Source organism: Notamacropus eugenii, chromosome 7 (genome assembly GCF_028372415.1).
Source record: "Notamacropus eugenii isolate mMacEug1 chromosome 7, mMacEug1.pri_v2, whole genome shotgun sequence".
Taxonomy (NCBI): domain Eukaryota; kingdom Metazoa; phylum Chordata; class Mammalia; order Diprotodontia; family Macropodidae; genus Notamacropus; species Notamacropus eugenii.
Genome location: NC_092878.1, coordinates 104,790,205 through 104,811,373, shown reverse-complemented (window position 1 = coordinate 104,811,373; position 21,169 = coordinate 104,790,205). Strand labels below are relative to the sequence as shown.

Below are 21,169 nucleotides of genomic sequence, written 5' to 3'. Positions count from 1 at the left end.
CAAACCTCCCATTTTACAAGTGAGGAAATGGAAGCGTAGAGAGGGGAGAAGATTTGGTTCCAGTCTAATTGAGCAGACAACATAGAACACTTTTAATGATACTGGTATAGGATGATTTTGAGGCAATTTATAAGGGTTAAATGAAACATTGAACAGACTCAAGGGAAGAGATCACTCTCATTAAGTTAGAATGGTCTTAGAAGGCTCTGTGGAAGAAAGTAGACTTGAGTTGGTTCATGAAAGATAGGAAGATGGAAAGCATTCCAGGCTAGGAGGTAAGGGATGAACAAATGATAGTGGACAATTTGGGGGAGTATTGATCAGGCCAGTATAGTAGGTGAACTATTAAAGAACAATTTTTAGAGGATTTCTGCAGATTTGAAACCTGTGATTGAAAGTTTGGTCTCAAAAATCCCAAGATAAAATAGTTGATTTATTCAATCATTGTTGAATAAATGAACTATATTATCATGGGATTTAAAAGTTGTTAAACACCTTCTTCGAAGTTCAAAGGACTGTGCTTGATAAAGTGGAAGCTATAAAGATAATTGACATGACCTCTGACCCAAAGGATCTTAGTCTCTTAGGGAAAATAAGATACAGACACATATAACTATAATACAATCGATAGTGTGGATAGTTCCATAAGAAAAGTATTGGGCTGTTGGGAATATATATCCTCAAACACATCTTCTGTTGGCTTCTAGGTAGTTTTTTTCTTGTGTTGTCAGTGTAAGGAAAGAGAGGAGAGAAAGATACAGCTTTCTTCATCCTCTCTGACTAGATGATCTGTCAAATGAACCTCAGCAACCCCCACAGTAGAACAACCTATTAAAATTATTGCTGACTGATGCAATGTTGACTCGTAGCCCGGAAAACTGATGACCTAGGTGGAAAGAGGAGTGATATCTTTCTTTTTCATTTTTACATGCCCTCTGTATAGAAGAGATTTGATGAATTTGTAAAGCAAATTTGTTTTTTTTATTTCTGACTCTTGCTACGTATCACAGTGGATAGAGAACTGAACCTGGAGTCAGGAAGACCTAAGTTCAAAGCCTCAGACACTTCCTAGTATATAACCCTGGGCAAGTCATTTAGCCCTCATCTGCCTCAGTTTCCTCAACTATAAATAGGGATAATAATAATAATAGCACCTACCTCTCAGAGTCATTGTGAAAGCGAAATATGATATTTGTAAAATGCTTAGCACTTTGCCTGTCACATAGTAGATATTGAATAAATGCTTTTATTCTTTCTTTCCTTTTCATACTAAAACTTATCACATGTAATAATTCTTTTAGTGAAGATATAATATTTTGGTAGAGAAAATGTCACATATACCAAGTCAAATAAAACTTCTATTTATATCGTGAAATATCAGAGACGAATCGTCTTAAAATGATATTGGGAAACATATAACAAAAGAGATTAAAATACATTAGAATGTAGATAATGTTAATAAGTGATTTTCTAAATCAACACGCAACTTGCAGTGATTCTTTTGGATGGGTTAATATGGGTTTCTCTATGAGTTTGACTATCACTAGAGCATTAGAGTATTTAGGTTTCTATTCTTATTTTAATAAAATCCCAGCAAAAATTTCTTTTTAATAGTCTAAGGAAAAGAGAGAGGGAGATTTGAGTGGTGATGTGTGGAAAGAGAAGAGGGATTTAAGGTTCCAGAGGTAGGGGAAGGAAACTGTCAAAAGAACAAGAACTTCAACATTTTGCCAAGCGCATATGGAAAATTCACTTGTAAAGCAGATTCCACTGATGAAAAATTTTTTTTGCTTCATGTGAGTGTTCTTGTGATTATAATCAGAATTTCACTTCTCCATCTGGTGTCTTTCACATTTTGTAGTTAGAGCAGAATAACGGGTGTGTTATATCTAAAGACTGTTACATTGACCTTGGTTATTTGAATGCTAAGCAGGCATAAGATGTGAGAGTCCTCTTTACAGAGGTGTGTCAATAAGATGTAGTCTTACTTTCAGAGCTACATTTAACATCAGTAACAAAAAAAAAAATTATCATAGAGATTATAGCACATCGCAAGGTCATAAATATTCAAAATCTTCACTCTCAGCTGCTTGGCACTTTTGAAAATGACTCACTGAGGAATGCCACACATATATGTGTTTCCACTCTTCCAATCTGCTTTACCTATGCTTGAGAAAAATGATTCTCCTCCTACCCTTTGCTTATCTATATTCTTGAAATTCTATCTGCTTGGTAAAGCCCTGATTTCTCCTACGTAAAAATGAACCCTCCATGGAATCTAAAATTTTGCCTTCTCATTAAGCATAAGTCATTTATTCTAATTTGCATGACATTTATTTGTGTCATATCTAATTATTCCTCCTATATGGATAAACTCTTTGAAAGACTGAGATTGGATTTGTCCTAATTCAATGTTTTAGTGTTTCTGTGATTTCATCAGTATGAGTGCTCCCTTCAGTAGCACAAGTCACAGAGGACCATCTGTGTTAGTCTTTTTCGTGTCCTCTCAGATGTTTAGTAGTGATCTCTCCAGTGCACTGGTGACAGTCCCCTATGTTGGCTGATGTGCTGTGGGTGACTGACTATGCAGTGCTTAAACCATCCATCTCTTATCCCTCTCTTGGTGCATGGCAAATCTACACCCTATGCTAGTCATATAATTGCTGATATCTTTTATTTAACTTTTTCTGTATCATTGGTAACATTGGGCAACCTGCTTAATCCCACCATTCATTATCCTTTGGGGTTACTGGCAATTTTTTTTCAGTTATCTTCACATAGTAGGCATTTAATAAATGAATTACATGTCTTGTGATTCAAATTCATTTTTTTAGTTTAGGAACGTTTTTAATTTTCTGAAAGAACTGAAACATGCACTTACATTTCTTAAACATTCAATTTGATTCTGCCATTTTGAATTCCCCCTTTTGTTATCACTGTTTCAATATGATACTTATGTATGTGTATATCATATGCCGCTAATGCCAGCTAGTGGACTTAACACAATCAGTCAACAAGGATTTATTAAATGCCTGAAGTGTACCAGGTATTGCCTTAGACACTGAGGATACAAATGGAAAGAAATCAACAATTTCTACTTATATAGAATTTATGTCCTGATGGGGAAGATATCAAGAACTTATGTAAGCATACAGATATAAGTAAGCACAGGATAAATAAAAAGAGAATAAGGAGAATGCAAAATAGTTTGATACAAAGTAATTTGAGAGGAAGAGAATTAGCAATTACGGAATCCTTAGAGGCTCCCTGTGGAAGGTGGTACTTTAGCTGCATCTTGCAGGAAGAGAGGGATTCTGTGATGGAGTGATTGCATTCAAGGCATGGAAGATAGTCATTGCAAAGACATTGAGAACAGTAGATGGAATATTGTCACTGAGAATAGGCAGAAGACAAAAACGTCTAGATCATGAAGTGTGGGAAGGGAGGGAATGTCCAGTGAGGCAAAAAGGTAGGGACTAGGTTATGAGGGACTTTAAAAGCTCAACAGAGTGTTTGCTATTTAATCCAGAAGTTGATAGGTAGCCATTGGAGTTGATTGAGTAGAGGAGCTACTTGGTCTGATCTGTACTTAAGGAAAATTACTTTGGCCTCAGTGTGGAAGATGTACTAAAGTGCAGAGAGATTTGAGGTTGGAGACCAATTAGAAGGCTGTTGGAATAATCTATGCAGGAGGTGATTAATATCGAGACTAACTTATATCTAAACTGATTAATATCTGAAGTACATATTAATCAATCAATTATTAATATTTAATAATTTATTATTAATATTAATTAATTATTAATATCTTGAAATTAGCAATATGAGTAAAGAGAAGAAGGTGTTGGTAGAAGTAGCAAGATTTGGCAACTGATTGGGTTTGTGGAATGAGAGAAAGTAAGATGTCCAATTAAGGATAATGCTGAGGTTACCCACCTGGGAGAATGGAACGATGATGGTATCCTCAACAAAAATAGTTTAGTTCGGAAGGAGGAAGGATGCTGGGAGAAAGACAATGAGTTCAGTTTGGGACATGCCAAGTTTGAGATGTTTCTAGGAGAGTCAGTTTGAAATATTCAAGATTGGTGATGTTGACATTGGTGAAGGAAGGGTCTTTGAAGCTTTCAATGAGAAAACTGACCACATTAATCTCTCTTTGTAAACTGTAGTGTGTTTTCTGTATGTACTTAATTAAGATGCCTTTAAATTTATTTAAATCTCTGTTCAGAATACATTCTGCATAAGAGATGTGGGACCTTTCAAATCTGGAAATTGCATTTGAGGTAGTTTATAAATTGAAACCACTGATTTTAGGAATAGAGTTTTAGAGAAATAAGCTACCTTTACATATATTCTTGTGCCCAAGAATTAAAGGAACTATCGTGTATACATTTAGAGGGCTCTAATAATTAGTGGCCTTTTATGATGCTAATTTAGTGGTTTAAACATAGAAAATTTATTGTTTATTAACCAAGATCTGAACACACATAAAAATGTTATGTGTACAAAAAACTCACTTTTATTAAATATACATTTTACTACAAAACAATAAGCTTTACTTAAACCATGTTGAGGTTAAAGACAGTCTAACTATTGCAGAAACTTCATTAATTTTTCATTTCTCTAAAGATTTTTCTACTTTGGAGTAGATTTTAATCTGTCAAATCACAGATTAGGCCAGTCAAGTCTCAGTTTGGCAGATTTTTTTCTAAAATAATGAAAATTAAAGTAAATTACGTCACCAGCACTAAAATCAGATCCTACTAATTCATCATTTATGAAAATGTTGATAGATATTGGACTGAAGACCAGACTAAGACTGTATAAAATAAGGAAACTAAGGGAAAATGTAGTATAGACAAGATTTGGTAGATATTTAAACTTCATAATAAAAATAAAGATCTTTTTAAAAGAAACTTTTAAAAATTCATTGCAAGTAAATCAAAATGCTAGACACAGGCAGTTTTTCCCCCCTTTTTATCTCTTCATTACACTCTACCATCTAGGATTTCTGTTTTCTTAACCAATCATTAGATTACATACAGAATGTGTTTACAAATACTCTGTAATTCATAGTTTTCCTACTACTTCTGATCATTTTTATTTTATTGAATTGAATTTACTAAGATTTTACTGTATAATGCCCTCTTAAATGAAGGTAAGAATTGATTTTTGCCAACTAAGAATTCGATTCTTCCTCCTGAAATGCAGGCTACCTGACATTCTTATAAATCAGGATCATAGATGTCAAACTTGGAGAGACTACAGAAATCATTCTTCTAACCTCCTTATTTTGCAGATAAGGAAACCGATGACCGTAACATTTACAAAGCATTTTGATAACCTTAATGGGCTAGTTGTTATTATAGTCAGTGATATACCCCAGGTTACACAGATAGTAAGTGGAGGGGATAGATTTAGAACCCAAATCTCTACCCACTGCGCCATCCTACCTCAATAGTTCGTATTATTTGGAGATCAGATGTAAATTTTAGTAATAGTTAAAGTAACCAAATGCTTATAATCTGCATGAAAATTCCCCCATATTGTTTTGTGCCTGTCAGTTATTGCAAGTTAACAAGAGAAAATTTGACTGATTGAGTCAGTGAGAAATTGCTATTAAAATATGATGAAGGCACTCAGCACGCCTACATCTTCCAACCTTTGGGTTTTTCAAAGTAAGCATCCTTAAATATATTGTGAAGATCAGCAGGTCTTGTCTTTTAAATTATGAGTAATTCTAAGGAATGTTACATTTGAAATCTGCAAATACAGCCAGGAAGTTTTTCTCCTTTGATCATGTTCTCTTCCCAATGGACTTAGAATTGTTGGTGGTTTGTTGTTTCTGTTTTTAAGTTTGATCTGGAAGGAAATCCAGAAATTCTTTTCTCAAAACCTCTCAGGTCACAAATTGAGGCCCATTTGAAATGATTCACTCCCAGGGCAAATCAGTGGCAGATTCAAGACAAAAAGTTAGACCTGTCTACTGCCAGTCAGATAGTCTTTGCGTGACACAATGATCTTTCTCAGTTACAATCTTTTATTGTTGTCATTCAGTCACATTCAACTCTTTGTGACCCCATTTGGGGTTTTTTTGACAGAGATCCTGGAGTGGTTTGCTATTTCCTTCTCCAGTTCATTTTACAGATGAGGAAACTAAGGCAAACAGGGTTAAATGACTTGGCCAGGGTCATACAGCTAATAAGTGCCTGAGATCATGTTTAAACTTGGGAAGATGAGTCTTCTTGGCTCCAGGTCTGGTGCTCTGTCCAATGTACCATCTCGCTGCCCTTTGAGCATGATAGACAGTAAATATTTGGATGCAATATCTTTCACAGAATCAGAATTCCATATCTGGAAGAAATCTTAGAGATCATGTAGTCCAATCCCCTCATTTTACATTTTAAAGGCAGCTGAAGTCCTAAGAGATTGGCAGACCTAGTGTATAAAAATTGTCTTTATTTTGAAGTTTCAACTCAAGTGCTTCTGATCATGACCTCAAAAGATCTCTGTTCTCTACTTCAGTAGGAAAGATTGGTCCTCAGCAGAGGATATGAAGCAGCACAAGTTGTCTAGAGCATATGCCTTTTGAAAGCTAATATATTAAAGATTTTAAAAAATAAACATAAGGCGAAAGCAAAATGTATCTCATAAAACTCATGCAAACATGTTGGATTTTACAAGCTGCCACAGTGAATGAAACTGCAAACTTTTCAGCTTTTCCAGTATGTTTTGTATCCTCCCATTTTCATCAGCTACAATTTTTATCCTTTAAGACTGGAAGAGTAGAAAACTAACATACCCAGTTGTAATAAGTTCCAAAATCTAGGGTACTTTTTTACTTAGGGTAGAAAAGGAATTCTTATCCTGAGTGTTTTTTTAATTGTATTTCAATATAATTTGTTTCCTTTGTAATACTGAGCATTTTAGTTCATATAATGAAAAGTATTTACTCTGAGGATGAGTCCATAAGCTCCACCAGACTGCCAGAGAAGTTCATGACACAAAAAAGATTGTGCCTCAGTGTAGAATGTGTATTTTAAAATCATATTTACTTAACATTCACTTTATCCATTCTGAGTTCCAAATTATCTCCCTTTCTCTAACCCATCAAGAAGGCAAACAGTAGGATTTCATTGTATATGTGATGTCATATAGAATATGTGTTATAATATTGCACTGTCTGATTAGCATATAAAGGTCACCAACTATGACCTTTTTCTCAGCAATCCCATGTAATAATTTACCTGACAGGCTGGTCATCTGACTTTAGCTTAAAACCTTCCAGTGATAAGGAAAAAGTGCTTCTGATGATGTACTTCACAAGAATTGTGGGGGGAAAAAATCTGGAGTTTTTAGTAGGACCCAAAACCAATACAAGTCAATTGTCTGACTTGACAGCCAAAAAATCTTATGCCATCTTAGACTATATTAAGAGGCATAGTACCTTGAATTGAAGGGAAGTACAAATTCTATTTTACTCTTCATCGTGTGATGAAGGGTCCATTTCTGGGCACCATATTTTATTTTACTTTTTTAGGCAATCAGGATTAAGTGACTTGCCCAGGGTAAGTAACATAGCTAGTAAGTGTCAGAACTCAGATTTGAACTTGGGTCTTCCTGACTCCAGTGTTGGTACCATATTTTAGAAAAGATGGAGGTCAGCTGGAGTTTGTCTGTAATAAGGTAGCTACAGTGGTGAAAAGACCTAAACAAAGTCTAAACAAAGTCTGGTAGAAAGATTTGATAATGTTTCATTGAAGAAGAGAAGGTGTAAGGAGTGAGAGGATTTAAAAATCTGTCTGGTGGAAGGGAGATTAGTGTTGCAAAGTATAGAACCAAGAACACTTGCTGGAAATTAAAGAGAAGAGCACTCAGAATCATTGTAAAGAAAAATCTTCCTAATGGAATCATCCCAAAGAAGAGGGGAATGTGGTAGCAGGGTAGTGGCTTTCTCCTCATTGGAAGGCATCAGGCAGTGACCCCACCCCTTGTTGGGGATGTTGGAAAAGGGAACCTTGGTCCATTACAGGTTGGAATAGATGGCCCCTGAGGTCCCTTCCAACACTGACCCATTCTGATTCTGTGAGTTCAATATAGAGAGGCCATTAGAGGTCCACAGTCAGAAAACCTGAGCTCAGTTCTCTACTCTAAAAACTTTCTAGTTGTGTAACAACGTACATGCTACTTAACCTCAAACTTTTCCCCCCTTGGCATTGTAGTAACGCTGCATTTTCACCACTTTTCCAATATGTAACCCTATGCAACTAACATATGCTTATTTTTAACTTAGTATGGCTGTTGTCAGTGGTGTTGTCCACCAGATTGCCAAAGGGGTCCATCACACACACACACACACACACACACACACACACACACACACACACAAACAAAAACATTGAACCTTAGTGTAGAGTGTGTATTTTTAAATCATATTTATTTAAGATTGTGTTCCATCACAAATGGGGAAATTCTTCCACCCAACTTTTAAAAAGAAGAAATAAGAAGAAAAGTATTAAGGACTAAATGTTGGTTTTGAGATTGTCTAATAAGGTATAGTCTTCACCAACACCCTGATGATCAGTTTCGTTGGAGTCCTTGAGTGATTTCCACCAAAAGGTCAAATCTATGTTGACTTAATTTGTGACCATCTTTTATGACAAGAGCAGTATTTGGAATGGGGGCTACCTTACCTGTGATTTCACTGTATAGGTGACTCTAGATGTGGAGACCCCTTCTACTTATGCAGACTGGCAGCTTGGCTATAACTTAAGATCTAAGACAGTTGCCTCGAAAGCTAAGTGATTTACCCAGAGCTGCACAGTCAGTACCTATTAGAATCAGGATCTGAACCCTAGGATTCTTGATTCTAATGCTGACTCCTTCACCATGGTAGAAATTCTACACAGAGCAGAATGAACAGACTAGGTCTGGACAAGAGACTTTCTGCCACATTCATTTATTGTGGGCAGCAGGGGGAGAGACGGTTCTGAAATCACCCAGGTATTTACTTTGTAAGGGATACAAGTTATAATCTAAATGAATGTAGAGACAATAAGATAATGGAAACAATTGCATAAAAACACAAACACTGAAGAAAAAAGTGAAATCTAACCATGCTGCCAAAACTGAGCCAGGGAATCACTGTAAGGACTCTCAATGGAATTGGGGATTTTTATATTAGAATGGAAATATACTGCTTTGATTTTCAGGAGAGGACAGCTAGGTGGCTCAGCGGATAAAGTCAGGAAGACTCATCTTCATGAATTCAAATTTGGCCTCAGACACTTACTAGTTGTGTGACCCTGGGCAAGTCACTTAACTCTGTTTGCCTCAGTTCCCTATTAGTAAAAATGAATTGGAGAAGGAAATGGTAAACCACTCTGCCAAGAAAACTCCCAATGGGATCTAAATGACTCAACCACAACAGAAAAACAGCAAAACTGTGATATAGAGTACTGGCCCTGAAGTCAGGAGGACCTGAGTTCAAATCCAGCTTCATATACTTACTAACTGTGTGACCCTGGGCAAGTCACTTAACCCCAAATGCCTCCAAAAAATATTCAGGGGATCTGGGTCCCAGTTCTAGCTCTTCCACATATTCATTCTATGAATCCTCAGCAAGTCTTTTTCCTTTTCAGTTTCCTTATGTGAAGAATGAAGGAGTGGAAATTAGCTCTCTAAAGTGCTTTCCAAAATCTAATATTTTGTTTTGTAATAAATATAATTACTCGTGATGTACAAAATCCATAGCTGTATGAGTTTAAACTCTTCTCCAAACATTTTTTTCTTTTGTTTTCTTTGCCTATTTATGGTGGATTAAGTTGCAGCCCTTGCTTTAAATAGTGGCAGGGTATTTGCAGGACTATATTAGGCATAAAAGTGAAAGGAGATGGTAAGTTTAGTAAACAGTGGAAGTCAGGTCAGTTTGGTTGACATTTTGCTGAACAAAAAGTTCATAGCTCTCACAGCCCATTTCACTTTGTAGGGATTCACAGGATTAAGTCACTTGAAAGACAGTTGGTTCTAGGTCAAGCTACTTCTCATTCTTTCTTTGGCTGGAGATCTGAACCAAATTGTTTAAAAAAAAACAAAACAAAAAACCTTGCAGTGTGAAGAAGCCTTGTTTGGATATCATGTGTCTCAAACCCAGCCTTGTCTTAGGAGGTTATTGAAGCTTTTGGTTTCAAGTGTTACCCATCTGTCCTCCGGTGGGTTGTTTAGCATCAATCCAGGTTACTTTAGAGCATTAGCACAAAGTGGCACTGGAATGCCTTCTTCAGAGCTGAAGCATACCCCCTAGGCTATTTATGTTTTTTGAAGGTGGCATGGAAACTGGCATCCTTTTTGATATTGGAGGGGGTGCATTCTTTAAATTTTATTTTTAATTGTGTTAAAAATGGAGAAAACATGGCGGTTTACATCCTGGCCTCCTGCTGGTAGGAAAGACTAAGTGGCCACATCCATATTTTCCTTCCATTGGAGTATCATATGTAGTGGAATGGTTGTTTATGGAAAAGATAATACTGGTGACCTAAAGCAATCAATCTACCTCTTGGAAGAAGAGTACCCATTTCCCCCCATTCACAATAGAGGTGTTAGATCAATAGTATCACAACTAGATACCTCTATGAGATCTCCACAGATGAAAACACATTGCTTGACTTAGTAGAAATAGAAACCAACATGGCATAATGCAAAGAAACACTCAAAGTGAAATTAGAATAATAATTCCATCTATAGAACTAGGTGATACAGTAGATAGAGAGGCAGTCCTGTAGTCAGGGAGTTCTGAGTTCAAATCCCACATTGACACTTACTAACTGTGATTCTGGGCAAGTCACTTAGTCGCCTCTGTTTGCCTCAATTTCCTCATCTGTAAAATAGAATAATAATTCCTTCCTCACAGTGTCATTGTGAGGTTAAACAGATAATATTTGTAAAATGCTATGCAAAGCTTACAATGCAATGCAAATGCTAGCTATTGTTAAAGTGGGATTAGAACTCGGGTCTTCCTAACTCCAGGTCCAGCATTCTATCCATCAGACCACCTCACAACCTAAGGTTGAATCTTAGCACTGTTACTTTTTACTTTGTGCCAATGTGAGCTCTGCCTTCCTCACCTATGAAGTGATTATAATAATACTTATCCTACTTCCCTTGGAGAGTTGTGAAGGAACTTGTAAACTTTCAATCATTATAAAATTGTGAGTTATTTGTTTCTTTCACGCCATAGCTTATGGTAACAGCCTACTTACTGTTTGCTTCTACAAAAACCAAACCATTATTAGCTATGTCCATTTTTTACTAAATTTTCCAGTATCCACTGCTTTCATTATTAGCATCTTTAGCCACCTAAATACTATGAATAACTCGAACTTTGAGATCCATAATGATAACTCACCTACATATGAAGCAATCATATCTTGCATGCTGTGTGATTTGTAGGGTCTTAGGACAACCCCTCTACCTATCTGTCTTTACCACTGCTTAAAATTGCACTCATGTTCATTATTTTTATTGCAGATTCCCCCTTTAAAATGTCAATGCTTTCTATATACTTAGATGGGTCCATGGTTCAATCACTGTGGATAATCCCTTTACTGGTACCATATCAAGTATGATCTTTGTCCATATCTTTCCATAAATCACTGTAAAGGATCCTTTCTCACATTGGAGGCTTTATTCTGACTCTTCTAATATGTCATGGATGCCAATGCAACCTTAAGATCCCTCCTACCTAGATTATTGGGCATCTTAATTGATCTCCTTTTCTCCAATGTTTGGATTGCGAAAATTTAGAACAGTCGTATCAAAATCAAATAGAAATGGGGGCCACTAAACCATAAGAAAGATCCCTGAAGACTGCATATTGACTTTGTTTTATGGTGTAATATTATCTGTGTTCTATTGTATTTTTATTTATTTTTAAAAATATTTCCAGTTACATTTTAATCTGATTTGGAAACTCCCAGGGAGTGTTGTAGGCCGTGTGTCATTTTGAGTTAAATAGAACTGATAAACATCACAATCTTATCTTTTTGCAATTTGTTCCACATTAAGTTTTCCATTACACTTTGAAGATATCTATTTTTCTCTGTCCTTTGTTTTGGGCTATAAAAATGAGGAAAAATAATCTGCCAATTAAAGAGGATATTTTAAGCAATTGCCAGGAATAGGAAGGGAAAGAAGAGAAAACTTGGGAGCAGGTCCAAAACAGCTTCTGTGCTCAAGGACCTCCTATTCCAATGGAGGAGACAAAATGGTGAAAACCAGGCTTGTGTTTCTTGAAGAGGACCCTAACATCAGGGAGATGATAACATGACTTGCGGTTGACTTTGATTTGAGTGAGGGAGAGCTGTGCAAGATCATCAGCCCCACTTTCCTCTCCAGAGCTTCCTCCAGTGACCAGATATTCATCAGGTTGACTAGAGATGGCCCAGGATGCAATGGGAGACCCTGGCCATTTTAGGCTAAGGCCTATTCAGTTTCTCACTTTGAGTGTGGCAACACCCATTCAATGAATAACCTTCTTTAAGAAGTAAGTCAAGGAATGGCCCCTTTAATTAATAAAAAAGAATCATACTGGGAAGGGAAGACCCTCAGGGTTACTGGCCAGAAAAGAAACAGTTTCTATTTACATTCACTCTGAACCAGGAGGGCCCAAAAGTTAGCCATTAAGTAGTGCTTGGGTACTACTACCTACTGTTATCCAATCTAGGAGCACACACCCAATAGATGCAGAGTAGATGGGAGGTAATCTCAAGGTTAGAAGGGAGGTGATTGGTGTCATCATCTTTTTCAATGTCTGCCTTCTTTGGAATGGTGTGACCTACAGGGACTTTGGAACTACTTCCAAAGAAATCCTTCAGCTGAGGATAGTAAAAAAAAAAAAAAAAAAAAAAATGAGGGGTCAAGATGGAGTGATCAGGAGTCTCTTAGGATAGCCATTAGAGAACTTTTCTCTTTCTGCCAAAAGTAGATCTGCTGAGGAATTCCTAGTTTGTCTTGGTAATTAAATCTTTCAGCAGATAGAGGAGATGATGCCATTCAAGTGCCATTCAAGTGCCATTCAAGATCTGATTCATACTGATGAAGGAAAACTGCTTCTTGGTCATTTGAAAATGACAGGAATTGTGGGGAGCAGTCAGCATGGTAGCATGGATAAAGCAAACGATTTGGCGTCAGAAGCTTTTTGGGTTCCAGCTTTGGCTTTGCAATTCTACTTAAGTCACTTGCCTATGTCTGGAGCAATGTTAATTATATATAATACAATAAAATTTAACTTTCCTAAAGCCCTATCCTTGATTTTTTTTAAAATTAACTATACAAGTACAAGATAGGGAAGACATGGATAGAAGATATTTAATAGGAAAAAGTTTAGGGGGTTTTAGTGGACATAAAGCCTTATATGAGTCAAGATGACATGGAAGTCAAAAAAATCTAATACCATCTTGGATCACATTAACAGAAGTATAGTTCTAGAATAATGGCTACTAAATGATATGATAATCCTTTTGTACTCTACTATAGTATTCACTATAGTTTTGGGATGCAGCTAAGAGGGCAGTAGTTACAGTGCTGGGAGTAGAGTCAGGAAAACAACTTTCTGAGTTCAAATCTGGTTTTAGACGCTTACTAGTTGTTTTACCCTGGGCAAGTCACTTAACTTTGTTTTCCTCAGTTTCCTCATCTGTAAGATGAGATGCAGAAGGAAATGGCAAACCACCCCATTATCTTTGTCATGAAAACATCCCAAAAAAGGAGTCACAAAAAGTTGGATGTCGTGGAAACAACTTAATAACAACAACATAATGGTCAGACTGCATCTGGCATATTTTATTCACTGTGTTGCAACACATTTTAGAAAGAATATTGATAGAGACGGAACCAATATGGTGCAGTAAAGACAGGGACTCACCTGAGCTCTTCCCCAAACCCCTCCAAATACTTTTAAATAATGACTTTAGGCAAATTCTAGAGCAGCAGACACCACAAAAAGAAAGAGTGAAACAATTTTCTAGCCCCAAGACAACTTAGAATGTTGGCACAAAAGGTCTTGGTGAAAGACCTTGGTGAAAGAAGAGTGCGGTCCAGCATAGGTCATGCCCTAGGAAACCAGGAGCAGGACTTGGAGTGACTGAATCAGTAGCAACAGTGGAAGTTTTCAGACTTCAGCACCCAGACAATAAGGGAATCAGACAATAGATCAGAAGGAGATTTACAGGGGTCCCTTTGCTGGCACCAAGGGCAGGACTCTGTTGCACTGCCATGCTGGGATCTGGGTCTCACTCTGGGGTCTTCATCCCAGTGTGAGGAGGAACACTAGAACAACAGAGCTTGCCTGCCACAGGTCATAGTTCCAGGGTTCTAAAGAATGCTTTGGTCACTTACAAACCAGTGTACAGGACAGGAGAATAGTAAACTCTCCCTACTTCAGACCACCTTGGAAGATCCAAAAGCTTGCTGATCCCCAGAATTGCCTCTAAAATCAGTTGCACAAAAAACTTGAAGTTTGGGACAGTATCCCCTCCTCTTGGGAAGCAGAGTCCCACTTTAGCAAAGAGCTTAAAGTCAAGAAATAGGCTGGAAAATGAGCAAACAACAGAAAAAAATCTGACCATAGAAAATTACTATGGTGACAGGGAAGATCAAAACACACACTTAGAAGACAACAAAATAAAAATTCCTGCATCCAAAGCCTCAAAGAAAAATATGAATTGGCTTTAAAGAGGAGCTCAGAAAAGGTAAAGCTCAAAAAAGTATGTTAAAAGTCAAATAAGAGAGGTAGAGGAAAAATGGGAAGAGAAATGAGAATGATTCAAGAAAATCATGAAAGAAGAGTATAGGAGGTACTTGGTGTAGGAGGCACAAAAAATACTGAAGAAAATAACACCTTAAAAAACAGAATAGACCAAATGGAAAAGGGGCACAAAAATGAAGGGAAGAATGCCTTGAAAAGTAGAATTGGCCAAATGAAAAAGGGGGTACAAAAGCTCACTGAAGAAAATAATTCCTTAAAAGTTAGAATTGGACAAGGGGAAGCTATTGACTTTATGAGACATTAAGAAATAAACAAAATCAAGAGTGAAGAAATAGAAGAAAATGTGAAATAGCTCATTAGAAAAACAACTCACCTGAAAAACAGACCCAGGAGAGATGATTTAAGAATTATTGGACTACCTAAATAGGGCAGGGGGAAGGGGGTTATATATCATCTTTCAAGAAATCATCAAGGAAAACTGCCCTGATAAAATAGAAACTGAAAGAATTCACTGATCATTTCCAGAAAGAGATCCAAAAGTGAAAATTGCCAGGAATATTATAGCCAGATTCTAGACCTCCCAAATCAAGGAGAAAATACTGAAAAAATAAACAATTCAAATGTCCTGGAGCCACAGTGAGCATAACAGAAGATTTAGCATCGTCTACACAAAAGGACCCAGAGGGCTTGGAATATGATATTCCAGAGAGCAAAAGAGTTAGGATTACAACCAAGAATCACCTACCTAGCAAAACTGAGTATAATCCTTCAGAGGAAAAAATGGGCATTCAGTGAAGAAATAGAGGACTTTTGAGTATTCCTGATGAAAAGACCAGAGCTAAATAGAAAATTTGACTTTGAAATACAACATACAACCGAAGCATAAAAAGGTAAACAGGAAAGAGAAATCATAAGGGATTTAATAAGGTTAAACAGTTTTGGGGAAAATAATATTATAACTCCTAAAAACTTTCTCATTAAGGCAGTTAGAAGGAGTATACATAGACAGAAAGCAGAGGTGTGAGTTAAATGTGACTATTAAAAAAAAAATTAAGGCATGAGAAACAGGAATGCACTGGGGAAAGGGGAAAGGGAGAGGCAGAATGGGATAAATTATGACATAAAAGAGACCTGAAAGAGATTTTACAGTGGATGGGAATAGTGATGAGGGGAGCATATGAACCTTACTCTGGTAGGAATTGGCCGAAGAGGGAATAACATACACACCCAGTTGGGTGTAGATATCCATCTTACCATGCAGGAAAGTAGGGGGAAAAAAAGATAAAAGAAGTGTGGAGAGCTGATAAAAGGGGGGACGTAAATGTCAGACTAGACAGGGTAAAAGGAGAGCAAGATAAACAGAAGGGAAAATAGGATGGAAGGAAATACATAGTTAATAATCATTACTGTTAAAAATTATTACAACTAGCTTCTATGATAAAAGCTTCATTTCTCAAATATATAGAAAAACAAATCAAATTTATACAGTAAGAGCCATTCTCAATTGATAAATGGTTAAAGGATATGAACAGGCAGTTTTCAAACAAAGTAATCAGAGCTATCCGTAGTCATATGAAAATGCTCTAAATCACTATTGATGAGAGAAATGCAAATTAAAACTACTCTGTCTCACATCTGTCAAACTGGCTAAAATACAGAAAAGGAAAATGACAAATGTTGAAGGGGACGTAGGAAAATTGAAACACTAATATACTGTTGGTGAAGTTGTATACTGATTCAACCATACTGGAGAGCAATGCATACCCTTTGATCAAGCAATACCAGTAGTAAGTCTGTATCTCAAAGAAATTTTTTTTAAAAATGAAAAGGACCTTTGTGTACAAAATTATTTATAGTAATTCTTTTAGTGGTGGCAAAGAATTGGAAACCGAGAAGAAGTCCATCAACTGGTGAATGGCTGAACAAGTTGTTGTATGTGATTGTGATGGAATGCTATTGTGCTTTAAGAAATGATGAACAGAAAAACATGGAAAGACTTACATGAAATGGTGCAAAATGAAATAAGCAGAATCAGGAGAACATTGTACACAGTAATAGCAATGTTGTATGGTGATCTATTATAAATAACTTAGCTTTTTTAAGCAATACAATGTCCCGTGATAATTCTGTAGGACTTATAATGAAAGGTGCCATCTATCTCCAGAGAAAGAACTGCTAGAGCCTGAGTGCAAATTAAAGATACCTTTTCTTTACTTTTATTGTTTTTTGGATTTTTTTGTCTGTGTGTTTTTTTCACAGAATGCTTTACATGAAAAAGTGTTTTACATGACTAAACATGTATAACCTATGTCAAATTGCTTGCCTTGTCAATTAGGGATGGGGAAGGTGGGGGAGAATTTGGAACTTAAAATTTGAAAGAAAAGAATGTTAAGTTGTTTTTACATGTAATTGGGAAACATAAAATGTTAAATAATATTTTTTTAAAAAAAAGAAAGAAGTCATATTGATTAGATGGTGAGGTTCTGAAATTGTGGCCAGCACATGTCAAAAAAAACATGCGATCTTTTGTATCACTTTCTTGTGCATAGCAATAGTTTTTCATAGGAATGATATAGAATGACTGAATCAATACATAGCCAAGCTGAAGCTTTTATATGTAAATTTGGAGATGATCTGGAATCTGAACCCCAAGAATCTAATTTTTAGGCATTATTAATTCCATAATGATGGGGGTTAACGTACAGAGTACTCTTGGAAGTTGGCAACTGTTCACACTTAAACCTGGGTTCCATCAACTTTGTTGCTGGCTGTATGTATTTCTGGGCTTTCTCCCAGGAACATAACTTGGGTCCATAAGCACTAAGTATGGTGCTTTTCTGTGTTACCTATTAAGTGAGAAGTAAGAACATCAGAGCCAGCTGTCACATGTGCCTGCCAGTTCTGAAGGATGATATACAAAGGGGAAAAGAGAATTTGTTGTGCTCAGGGAACTGAGTTAGAAGAACCAATTTAAGGGCAGACCATTTTATTTCCTATGATGAACTCAGGCAAAATATTGACTTGGTTAGAACTAGTGAATAAAAGCTCCCTCTAACAGTGTAAATCAAATCATCTGACCATAATTTAAAAAGTAAAGTGACATTTATGAATGCTTCCTAATTCTTCAAACTAAGAAATAAATTGGCTGCTTTAATTTAGGGCTTTGCATTTCACCTAAAATTTAAAATAAAACAGAGCTAATCTTTGAGGAAGCAGAGCTAGGCAGCACAGTGGATAGAGTCCTGGACGTGATGTCAGGAAGACTCGTACTCATGAATTCAAGTCCAGCCTCAGAAACTTACTAGCTGTGTGACCCTAGACAAGTCACTTAATCCTGCTTGCCTCAGTTTCATCTTCTGTGAAATGGGCTGAAGATGGAAATGGTAAACCACTCTAGTTGCCAAGAAAACCCCAAATGGGGTCATGTAGAGTTGGATGCAACTGAAATGCCATGGCAATAACAAATCTTTCAGGAAGTTTGAGTCCTGACTCTAGAATCAGAGAGTCTGGGTTCAAATCTTACCTCTAATGCTTATTTTATTTGTGACTTTGGGCAAGTAATTTACTCTTCCTGTTCCTCAGTTGCTTCATCTGGAGAAGACTCAGTTTCTTCAGGGAGAAAATGAGAGAACTGGACCAGATGGCCTGTGTTGCCACCTGTATCTTTAGTTCTATAATCTTATCATCCCAAGCGAATTTCTAAATTAAATCCCTGTCCAATGTGTAGATAATGCATAATAGTAATAAGGACTGCATTTTGATCAACATATTAAATATTTCTGTAAGGAAAAACAGTCACTTAAACATAACTGTTTACCATATGTGTTGTTTCTGTTTTCTACTTTAAAAGAATAGACCGTGATTGGTCCATTTTTAAACTGCTACAGCATTTTCCTGACGTAAAATTCTACAATGGAAAATAGTTTCAGCTATTAGTACTGAGCCTAAACTTGATCCCACATATTTATAGGTGATCATAATTTCAGATTCTATTCAGTTTCATTAACAAAAAGACTTAATCAAAGTCTGGAATAAGTATGGGTCAGTGAATGTTGCCCCAGGTGCTAGAGTGGGCACTTAAATGTAAAGAATACAAAACCGTGAGCTCATAGGACTGGTGATGGATACCATATTGGCAACCATTTTTAGAACAGCCCTCATTCCAGAGCTATATATTTTTTCATGAGGCAACCTATCACCCTTAACCAATTTTGGCCTTAAATTGCTCAGGCTCTAAGAAAACATTCATAAATGAGCTTTTTAACAAGAATTGGCAAGAACTAAGCCTAAATAGGAAATCAGAACCCTAGAATTCTTTGGGTGAACACCCTTGGACACCCCCAATGTACAGAGTCCTTTGCACTCGTGACAGGACTGACAGTCAAGATGGTGGGGCATTTCCAGCTTTTCTTCATGCACTGTTGATGGCTCCATTCCAAGCTAAGGGAATACTTGAAACGCCGTCTCCTCTAGCAGCATGAAAACACTCTAGGAATTTGATGCTTTCCAGAATAATTTGTGGTTGTTATGCAAGTCCAGCCCTACAATCAAAGACACTTTATCAGTGTCTAACAAAAGAGATTGGACTTACTTGGGTTTTAAGTTGTCTAGAGAGAATTCTCAGTGGTGGATTTGTTGATGGTTTTAGTATAAATAGAATTCATGAATTTTTATTAGTCACCTAAGAACAGTCTTTTCGTTTCAAGTTAGGTCCTTTTTAAGGGTCCATACACAACAATGCTTTTTTTTGTGAGTGGGAAAGTGTTTCCAGTTGACTAGCAGTTTGGCCATTTCACATTCTGACATCTTAGGCAGCCTGAAATCAAGAAACCTATACAAACTCTTTTTCTAAGGAGAAGGGTGCATTAACTTAAAGATGAAAAGGTAAGAAAGACTCAGTGGTATCTTAGAATAGTATTTTCTTTTGGAATGCCAAATCTTTTGCAAATATTTTCACTAGTATTCAAGCAAGAAGAAGTGAGGAATAATTGAAAAACAAACAAATGCTGGAACCCGGAATCTGGAGGTATGGCTTCTATTCCTAGCTCTACTTCTTATTAGCTGTATCACCTTGGGCAAGTCACAGATCCTGAATTTTCTCACCTTTAAAATAATGGGATTGGACTAGGTGATTTCTAAGGTTCCTTTAAATTATAGCAGTCTATGAGTCTGCCTCTCTCTTTTGCATTATTATTAGAACTTGAAATCAAGTTTTAGGTTCAGTTGTTAAAGTAATAGAGTAGAATTGAAGGTGTATTCTTTTAAAAAATAAAATCCATGCTAAATTGCTAATCCTGTGGTTCCTGTTTATCTGTTCTCTAATTTTAGAAGTTGGCTTTGATTTAGTAACAACCCCCTTGAGGTTTTTCTTTCCCATTTACTTTGTCCCTTTAAGGTCAGAATACTGAGAGTTATGATATAGGGTTAAAATAAAAATGTTTGAAGCAGCCTCCATGTAGCCACATAAAATACTGCTTTCTTCTCTATTGACTTATTTTTTGACATCTCTTCCAAATATAAGTAACATTAAAGCAACTCCACATGGAGCTGTTTTTCAGTGCCCAATGTTGATCTCTGTATACTGAAAAATTAACAAAAAATGAGGTTGATTATCATGGGAATTGCCTTAGATCGATATGTAAAGTTAGTACATAAGTTCTTGGAGACCAGAGACTGTTTCATTTTTGTTTGTATCCCAGGGCCTTCCACATAGTAGGTGCTCAGTAAATGTCTATCAAATTGAGTGTATGTAACTTTATTGTAAATTCAGCAAAGAATAACCCTGTGGTAACTTTTGGATCTTATCCCGATGGAAGATGAGATGCATTGAGATGTCATCATTTACACGGGAGCATATGTGATCTTGCACAACTGAAAAATACAAGTTAATTTGATGTTGGAGAAGTTTTGTGCTATATAATGAGTTGATGGCACTGTCTTCAATGGATCAGGAGGAATATTGTTGTGAAAATTCTTATTCTTTCATTATCTTGATTGAATTAGTATTTATTAAATAGTAAGTTATGACTGGTGAAAAAGAGAACATGAGAAAGACCTGATTCTTTTCTTTATATTCTGTGGCTCTGGTGGAACTGTGTTCATCTGCCAAGTTGCCCCTTCCACAAACACGAGTCTCAGCTCCTCCACACCATCTCATCCTATGACATGTTTTGTTTCCATTTCTATTCATAAAATCTCCATAGAACATCCTTCTTCTACCTCTCTTAATATTGTGGGAATATCCAGGTAGCACTGGGAACTATCCATCTGTCTTCTCATTCTTGCTACATGACTGGTCTATCCCTTTTGAGCCAAACATGCCACCAGTGTTGATTTTTATTCTGGACCTTAAAATACCTTTTATTAGATTGTTAGCTTCATCCATCCCATGATATTTAATCTTAG

The 21,169-nt window shown here is 36.5% G+C and overlaps 1 protein-coding gene across 18 annotated transcripts in view; it reads left to right on the top strand.

Moving 5' to 3' along the window:
* SORBS2 (sorbin and SH3 domain containing 2) overlaps nucleotides 1-21,169 on the top strand; it is a 487,674-nt gene that overhangs the window by 334,742 nt on the left and 131,763 nt on the right. Inside the window, exon 1 of one of the 18 annotated variants that reach the window (XM_072622636.1) lies at nucleotides 3,817-19,648. The exons of the other annotated variants lie outside the window; for them this stretch is intronic. Coding sequence (XP_072478737.1) covers nucleotides 19,641-19,648 — 8 coding nt within the window. The 5' untranslated portion in view covers nucleotides 3,817-19,640. Of the gene's footprint in view, nucleotides 1-3,816; nucleotides 19,649-21,169 lie in introns of those variants that run through there. 18 annotated transcript variants of the gene reach the window in all.